Consider the following 9,103-nt stretch of genomic DNA (forward strand, 5'->3'; position numbering starts at 1 on the left):
TATGGGATTCAGCTCTGGCAGCTGACTCCCAATTCCATTCTACACCTTTCTATCTTCATCACTCTGTGTGAAGACTTCCTCGGCATTGACCCCCACTGGGGCTTGTGGAGGAAGATTTTCTATGTCAAACGCACAACAGTAATGACGGCCCTCCTGTCGTCGGTGGTATCAGCTTCGTCGTCAGGAAGGAAGTCAATTACTTCGACTACCCAATGAAAGAGTCAGTTCAAGGCTGGCGACAAAAATGGTTTTATCTCTGCGACATCCTAGCACCAGGGCGGCGCTCCAATCTGCCTCCATTCGAAGATGTCCTTTCTGTAGTGCTGAAGAAATCCTGGCGAAACACTTTAACTGCCGAAGAAAGTGTCGTAGCTGATCAACTGTATGAAAAGGTCTTGAACCTGAAGAGTGCAGAAAGTCTGACGATGTGCGGCACTGAGGTGGTTTCAGTGTTTTTAAAGTGTCGGGTGCAACCGCTGATGTCTAGGCCTCATCAGCTATGGATGTACACTGGCGCGATGGATAAGTCAAGGATCAGTTCAGCTGACGTATCCGAAGGGGATCTTCGAGACAAGGTACGGCGTCTGACTCGCCTCAGCCAGAAGGACAACATCGTTTTGACTTCGGCTCGCCCTCCTCTTGACCTTAAGCATCTTCCTGCCAAGGTAATATTACTTGCATTTACATCGAATGTTGCGTTTATATCCGAATCTGAATCTATAACTTTCTCTGTCGACAGGCTTCCACCGTTTCTCAATGCTATCCTCCTACTCCCGAAAGTGGGGTAGCTCCAGAAGATGACGATGCTTCGGAAGAGACTGAAGATGATCAGCACATTTTTGAGGACAACGACGTCCAAGGTGACGAAGCCCCCGAGGATGATGCCTTCACTATGTCTATGCGACGCATGAAGATCAATGAAGATCTAATGGCGACAGCAGAATCGAGTCCTAGCGGACAAGATGATGACGCTAACGCGACTGCTTCCCCTGCTCCTTCTCAAGAAACGTCGGCTCCTCAAGCTGCAAATGGATCAACAAATCTTTTTGCCGAAGAAGATGACTTGGAGTTAACTTCGTAAGTTTTTCCCCTCTCTTTGCACTTAAATTCCTTCAATTTGCCTGAAATTTGTATTTACTCTTGTCCAGCTCCGATGACGATGATGAAGTCCCTCTCTCGAACAGGGCTAAAATACTGTCTAAAAAGACTGAATCGGCAAAGGAATCAAATCCTTCAACTGCTGAGCCTACTGTGCCGCCAAGAACAAGTGTGGCCAAGGTTCCTCTATCGTCGATTAATCCTTCTGCAAGCGCCTCCGTCCCTCCAGTTTCTCGTGACCATGTAAGTATAATATCTGATGCTAATATTCTTTTAGCCCCCGAGCCGATGTTCGACTCTTTGAAATAGATCAAGCATAGGCAAAAAATTATCTGCTATGTTGCCTGACACAATCTTTTTAATTTTCTCGTTGTAGCCAATTTTTGCCACAATTGACGCTGTCGCAGATTTTGCTGGTCAGTTTACTCGTCTTGAATCAAAAAACATCCAACTTTGCAAAGTCATTAAGACTTCGGCTGATCAAGTGCTAGAAGCCAACAGGCTTACAGCCGAAGCTCGGAATGAAAACATAATCCTGAAGAATGAGCTGAAGAAGTTGAAAGACGAGCAGGAGGCTAGGCGCGCAACTTTCATTGTAGCCGATGAAAAGGAGGGTGCCCTTCGAGAGTCTATCACGAACTTTTTAAGTAAGTTTTCCTCCATACTTGCATGATACTTTCCAAACAACATATTTTTGATTGCTTATCCATAATTTTCCCAGGTACTGTCGATATTCCTATCGACCGTGCGAGCAAGCTTCGAGTAGATTCAGTGTCAGATGCTCGTTTGCCACTGAATCAAGCAACCAAGTCCAAGATCTTTTGAAGAATACTAAAGGTGTTTTGTCGAAACTATTTTCGATGTGTTCCCGAAGTTGGACCAAAACAAAACTCTTGGAGAAATGGCAGATACCTTCTTCATCGACTCTTCAGAAGCCATAGAGGTATTAAAGCGACGCTCTCGTCTTTACGGAGCTGTTCTTACTTTTCAGCTTTTGATGGGTCATGGACTTGGTTCTGACCTAGAGAAGCTATCCAAGGCGCTGCCAGTAGATGCCAATAACTGTCTAGTCAACCTTGAACCTTTCAAGCAATCTTCAGTGTTGTGTGCTAATCGACTCCTCAAATTAGTTGACGAGGACAAAAACAAGACTGCTGCTGAAGTTGCTCCTGGCTCATCATCGGCGATCCCTTAAATTGAGCCTGAATCTCTTGTAACTTAGATTAATTTTAGACTTGTCATGTACTGAATTAATGCTAGCTCTAGATTTAACAATCTTTTGAATGTAATATATCCTACCGATGTCTATTCTTGCGACATTATTTTTGTTTAGAAACACGCAGTAGATGTAAGTCCTGTTTCTGACTTGTACTACTATGTCTATTCTGGAACCAGACGCCTCCAATCCCAGCCCTCTTGTTTTTTTTCTGGTACTACTGTAAAAAAAAAACTGGGTTCTCTAATAACCGCGAGTATTCCTAATAGCAATCATGTAAGAGATGATCTGTACCAAGGCGTGCAGAAACAGCAGCTGTATCGCGTACGAAACTATGATCTCCTTTGCGCTATGGAAAAAATAATACAGTACCACAAATAAGTGCGTTTTCTTCTTCTTTGGATCATTGTCACTTGTGGATGGTGTTCACCGTATGGCGACAGAAAAATTCAGCAAGTCAGCTAAACTGCAGGCCTTGATGATTCAGTTATCTAGGTGACTTTTTGAAAGAAAAAAAAGCATGGATCCACTAAAGAGTATGCATTTGAGAAACAGAATAGAGGTTGGAAACAAGTACAGCAAGTTATCCTTGTCAAGGTACGACCATGAATTGAGGTTACTAGCAATGGAAGGCACGGCGGCACGCCGCGCCCATCTGTATTTACACCAACTGTATTACGCCGGCAACATGAAGGTACAGTAGGATTTAGGGGACAAACAACATTAAAAAAAGTCCAGAAGCGAATAGACTATTTCTCTGCACGGTTAGAAAACACCAAAGCTGATATTGATTCACATGCATTACATAGATCAGATACGGAGCAGTGACTAAATAACTAAGGATATATTGAGGCAGACATGAAGCCTAAACATGTGAGATCACTATACACAGGGACGTGCTCTGATTATTCGTGTTTCCAGTGATCAGATGTTTCTTCTCCTGTCCAAGGCTCCGGATCTTTGTCATTCTTTGTCATTCTGGTCCCGATCACTTGCGTAAATAGTGTGTGAGTCATAATCTTGTCCCCTGACTGGATTGAATCTTCGGTTGCAAGCCTGATGTGTATCTCCTATTATTCCTAGGTCATCCTTAGTACCTCTAGTTCAGAGGCCTAAATGGCATGAACAAACTGGATTGATTTGGCAAGTGGTTGGCAGTGGGTGGTGCCGGAGGATAGGTGCTCATCTAGTACCACAGCTTCAACTCTATACTCCACTGCCCTTTACAATGACATCTGAGTGCCAGAATTTGTTGTTAGATTTTAAAAGAAAAAAACCACTTCTCAGATAACTTGATAATATGGTCAGGTCCCGGCTGAACTCCATGTCAGCTCCCAATTGAACTCAATGCAAGAGAAATCACATGAAATATGGTAGAATATTGCAACAATAAAACCGTGACCTCTAAAAAAATTAATACTGTAATTCATCTAACATGACACTACACTAACAGGCAGAAACCAAACTGGCTCAGCCGTTTACCGTTCACTATACATGCATAGCACAAGGAAAGTTTGCACGGCTGTTCACCATTCACGATACATGCATATCACAAGACAAGTTTGCACGACAATCATACCTTGCAGATACAGAAATACCAAAGCAATTCAGGTGGCTCTGAAGATTAAAACGCATGTTCTCACCTTCTCATCTACTCTTGATCCAAGTATGCAACAGCTCATACAATATACCATTAGAAGCCTGCAAAATTTCACGTTTCTTTACATGTATTTCTAACAATCTATGACATAAATCACTGGAAAGAAATGATATAAGGACTAAACGTTGCAATTGAATGTAGAAAATAATCACGTGCAACTGAAAAGACAATGAGATAAAGACAAAAGCATATACAGGGCCAAGCAAAGTAAATCATAAGTCTGTGTGAATGATTCAGCTCACATTTAATAGATATTAAAAAGAAATATGGCTGTAGAAACATATACATGGCCAATTTTTGTTCAGAACCTAGACTTCAATACACCGAAATTCATGTAATTTTTCTAAGGGTCGAGGCAAATATCATCATGAAATGTCAGTTTCATGTAAAATACTAATGGTTGTAGAAAATGGGAAGTTGCATAAGCCTAAAGATGGTGATGTACTGAACTTCAAGTAACTTGAACACTCTTCCACTTAAATCACATTAAGCAAAAACTCAACTTAACTGATTGGAATATGAACTGTTAAGTTCTCCATGAAGAAACAATTTTTTTGCCTCCATACCTCTAGCAATTTCTCTTACCAAATTAACTGCTATTGGCCTGGTCCTACGTATCAAATTAACTACCGTTACTAATAGCCTGGTGCCTTTTAATCATATCCTATACATCTGTTACCATTAGTATCATATTCATATCCTCTTGTGAAGGAGAATGACTTATTTTACACTATGATAAAGCTTCCACTTAAAATTTCGATTCTAATGCAACATTGGGAGGCGCACCGCCTAAAATCAAGTGAAACCAATGCCTCAAAAAAAAGACACAGGCACTTACCAGACCAACATAGCAAACATTTGGCCCCTGCACAACAATAAATTTGTTGAGAAGAGGCAGCCATTAGAACATCATCTCCTTTTCAGCAGCAAGATGCATACAATGGAGATCCTCTTTTTCTATTAAGAACAAAGTGAATGTAAGCACAGATGATGGAAATGCAGATAAGCAGTACATGATCCCAATGCTCAGCCAGGAAAAATATTTGCATACTAAAATTATGTTATGCGTCACAACACAGATAGTACAAAGAAAACAACCATTGGGCCAGTTTGAATTCATACATAGATATAAATAAAGATTGATTCTAGGATTACATTAGCAATTATAGAGCTATTGTTTTGCTACTGATATCCATTTAATTGCATTCCATTAGGACAGCCAACCTGCATGAGAATGAGCCAACAATTCAATGGAAGGAAAAAAAAAATGTGTTACTAAGAAGATTTAGAGGCCATTTTGCAACAAAAGAAGTGCAAAACACCAAAAAGAGATGATAACGTTATTTCAGAAATATCGAACTAACGAAAGAGATGCCAAAAAGAGATGATAACCTTATTGCAGAAATATTGAACAAATGTTAGAGAATCTATATACTACCAAACAAATACAGTAGGCCAATTTGAATTGTTTCTCACTGGAAGTACAAAACACCAAAAAGAAGAACTCCAAACAGATATCATATTGAAGACCTCTAGAATTAAGGTGAAAAACTCAAATGGATAAATATATAAAAATGGCCGAGTACCTCAACTAAGCAAGACAATGGCCTATGTTTTTCCATCTGACGCTATAAACCCGTGGATTTATCACTGAATACACCGAGGGAGAGCAGGGGAAAATAAATACCAATGGATCTATATCAGTCCCTACTTTACGAATTGGCTTACCAGGAGGAACATATCTACTATGATCTATCGTTTCTAGTACTGCTTTAAGAAACAAAGGAATGACATAATGGATAACCTATATGTTACCAGCTGGTGAAGTAATGCTCATATTCAAGACTTATACCTCAGCAATGATTGTTTTGAGCAGAATTAACATAAGAAATTAGGTTACTGACAAAATTTTGAGTAGTAAGATAAGTTGTAGAGTGCAATCAATAAAACTAACCATATATTAAATCTGATCAAGAAAGTTGAACACTAATAATCAATTATATTTGATAAGGGAAAACTGGACCCGAGCACAATCACGTTTAGGTTCAAAAAATCTCTCGTATGAAGAACATAGGGTAAGCTTGTTGGATTTGAAGAAAATACATTCGGTCATTTTATCAAGTGACAACCTTCAATCTGATATCTCCAGTACTTAAACCATGTGGCATCCCCTTGTCATTGGTTTCAAAAACTCCAAGTTATATATTCCTCGCACGTCTATGTTGTTCTGCAGACTAAACTACGGGGAGAATGTCCATGCCAGTTTTAATCTTGCAGGACAAAGAAAAATTCTATAATAGGAAGGCAAGATCAAATAAAGTTATTACAAAACTAAATCTATATCTGCAATACCTATCTAGATGACCCGGTAATACAGTTGCAGTTTCTGAATAGAAACATTACCTGCAGCTTGGTCTAACACATGTAAATAATAGACAACATAATTACAGCTGAATGTACCACATTGTTTAACTTACTATCCATTTCTATGTACATTTCCCAAAGAGGTATTTGCTTCTAAAATAAAGAAAAAAGGGAGATGATGTGTAGCATTTAGTATTTACTCACATGTTGTCATTTTCCAAAAATTCAAATTTTCTCAAACACAAATTTCCTTAGAGTAAGCTTGGAAAAAAGTAGTAAGAACATGAGAATGAAAGAATACCTTGAAAACATAAATTCAGTTGTTACTCTCACTGGATCATCACACCACCTTGAGAAAATTTATGTAAAACACACACAAGGAATCTTTGCACGATAGATACATATCAAATCTGCTTTAGAGAGGAACATTCTGTAATCAGGATGACTGAACATGCCAAAAGACAGCACCATTGAGTTATAACACCAATCTAAAATAAATATTTTCATTCAAGACAAAGAATGGCCTGATTTATAATAGGACAACTCTAATATGCATTAGAACCCCTTACAAACTCTTGTTCCGAACATCAGTCTGAAGGAAGCATTTAGTCATGCTTGCAACCAATTACTTATTGGTAGACACTTTGGAGAAGCATACCCTCTATTTCTAGAGGAACATGTAACTCCATTTCTTGTATTATAAGAACAAACTTTGAATTCCAAATAAATATTCGAAATATTTCAATTCATACCAACAAAAAGTGAAGGCTTTGACATTAACCTAAATCTGAATATAGACTTCCAAATGTGGCGACTGTGGACAACCTGCAAAAAAAAAGATCCAAATTAAATTTTCTTCTTTGGCCCCCATTTTCCCCGCTCAAAGCGACTGTGGACAACCTGCAAGGGCTGGAGTTGGAGCAGCTCACCGTAGGCCATGACACAAAATGTAGCACGGCGGCCTCCAATGGCGAAGAGACCTATGTATGCAAAGGCACCTCAATTGCAGGCGGAACATGAGGAACTGCAAACTGAACAGAACAGCCACGGCCACACCCACAACGTGGAAGCCTATCATGATACAAAGACACACTCCGGAAGGGCTGGAAATCACAAAGTTGAGGCTCGACAACAGCAACATCTTGTGCACCCGACACCTACGCGCCAGTGGAGGAGGTGACACAGAAGGAGGCCGGCCCCGCCGGCGACTACCACCACCACGCACACTCATATGACTGCCTACATCAAGCAAAAGAGTCCACAATAAGACAAAAACCAAACCCCAAAGTCGTACACCAACGAATGAAGAAGAGAATACCAGAAGCGATTAGGACCCGATGGAATGAAGAATCAGGTCCGCGCAGCGCCGCCATCGTATGAAGTAGCACGCCGGCGGGCGGCGCGGGTAAACCAGGGCGAACCGCCTTGTCTGGCATGGCTTCGTGGCCAGCTATGAAGCGACCCGCCACGCCGGCCGCGGGGCAAAATCCGGTGCCGCTGTGCATCCGTAGGCGAACATGAAGAAAAAGATGTGGTGGCACCTCCATCTCACGAACGACGGCGTAGCAGCGAGCCACCCATCGCAGAGCTGATGTCGATGGTTTCGGCGGAATACCGAGCCGCCCCATTCTTATCCAGCTCGTCGGCGAGCAAGCCACCCTGCACAAACCTAAGATCTAGTAATCTTTGCCACCGGCGGCGGCGTGGCTCCCAACAGACATGCTGCCTTGGAAGGGAGGGAGAGGAGGGGGTCCAGCTCCTCCTCCATGCCGCCACCCGCCTCGAGAGGGAGGGAGAGGAGGGGGCCCAAATCCTCCTCTGCACCGCCATCCATGCCGCCATACGCCTCGGGAGGGAGGGAAAGGAGGGTGTCCAACTCCTCATCCGCGCCGCCATCCGCCTCGGGTGCCCGGAGGGAGAGGGTCGTGTCCAGCTCCTCGTCCACGCTTACACCCACCTCGGGAGGGAGAGGGCCACGTCCAGCTGCTCCTCCGTGCCTCCAGCCTGCTTAGGAGAGAGAGGTCCTCCCCGCTGCCGGCAGCCACGTCCAGCAGATGAGATAGAATAAGATAGAGATGGGGATCTGGAAGTGGAAGACCACGCACCAACCCATAGCTGAAGGAAAATGATTAGAATCCCCCGGGGGCTCACGCGCGCTGCAACCTCCTGGTGCCTGGCCGTGCGATGGCTTCCATCGTGCGGACGTGCGTGGCTCGACGCCTCCTGCGGTCCTGCTCCTGCCCACTCATCTCAGAATTATCGTCTCACCCGACGGCTCCTGACCGCGCGCTGCTCCTCTCACCCACGGAGCATCGCCGCCGCCGCTCCTCTCCCTTGCTGAGCCCCGCCGCCGCTCCTGTACCTCGTCGAGCCCGGCCGCCTCTCCTCTCCCCCGCCAATCCCCGCCGTCGCTCCTCTCCCCGTCGAGCGCATCCGTCGCCATCGAGCGCGGGTGGCTGCTCTGCCGCCGTGGAGGGGATCACATCGCGGAGGCGGCCGACCTGCGGCACGCCGGCAGCGAGCGTGAGGATCTCCTCCAGGTGGGCGTTGGAGGAGTTTGGCGGCGCGACCGCGAAGGGCTTGGCCCACAGCGCGACGGCGACGGTCTAGGACGACGGCGGGCGTAGAGCGAAGTGGTCGAGCGGGAGGGTGAGGTGGGGTAGCTATCCCGGCGTCAGCCGTCGCTGGAGACCGCAGCGGAGGCCCGAAACCACCAGCGAGGTATCCTCGTGGCGCAGCCGGTGCAGGCTCCTCCGATGAGATCT

The 9,103-nt window shown here is 44.1% G+C and overlaps 1 protein-coding gene across 5 annotated transcripts; it reads right to left on the reverse strand.

Moving 5' to 3' along the window:
* Nucleotides 1–3,039: 3,039 nt before the first annotated feature.
* LOC124705648 lies at nucleotides 3,040–8,428 on the reverse strand. Of its 5 annotated transcripts, none has more exons than XR_007004124.1 (5): nucleotides 7,657–8,428; nucleotides 7,268–7,577; nucleotides 7,091–7,163; nucleotides 4,813–6,748; nucleotides 3,040–4,015 (listed from the first exon to the last, which is right to left on the reverse strand). XR_007004124.1 is itself a non-coding variant. In XM_047237355.1 (5 exons), exons 1-4 carry the CDS (start codon nucleotides 7,964–7,966, stop codon nucleotides 4,876–4,878), a joined length of 720 nt encoding a protein of 239 aa, XP_047093311.1. In that variant the 5' UTR covers nucleotides 7,967–8,428; the 3' UTR covers nucleotides 3,040–4,015; nucleotides 4,813–4,875. The 5 variants fall into 5 exon arrangements, 1 of the variants encoding a protein (XP_047093311.1); XR_007004123.1 differs by having other exon boundaries at nucleotides 4,813–4,931; nucleotides 6,640–7,163; XR_007004121.1 differs by having other exon boundaries at nucleotides 3,040–3,549; nucleotides 3,958–4,015; nucleotides 4,813–7,163.
* Nucleotides 8,429–9,103: the final 675 nt, after the last annotated feature.

This window comes from Lolium rigidum, chromosome 4, assembly GCF_022539505.1.
Source record: "Lolium rigidum isolate FL_2022 chromosome 4, APGP_CSIRO_Lrig_0.1, whole genome shotgun sequence".
NCBI classification, from domain to species: Eukaryota; Viridiplantae; Streptophyta; class Magnoliopsida; order Poales; family Poaceae; genus Lolium; species Lolium rigidum.

Coding starts and splice junctions, on each gene's coding strand:
- LOC124705648 (XM_047237355.1), bottom strand. CDS start 7,966: ATGGGGCGGCTCGGTATTCCGCCGAAACCATCGACATCAGCTCTGCGA. Junction 7,578..7,656: donor TCGGGTCCTAATCGCTTCTG/GTATTCTCTTCT, acceptor TGCTTGATGTAG/GCAGTCATATGAGTGTGCGT. Junction 4,932..7,119: donor AAGTCTATATTCAGATTTAG/GTTAATGTCAAA, acceptor TGTTCTTAATAG/AAAAAGAGGATCTCCATTGT.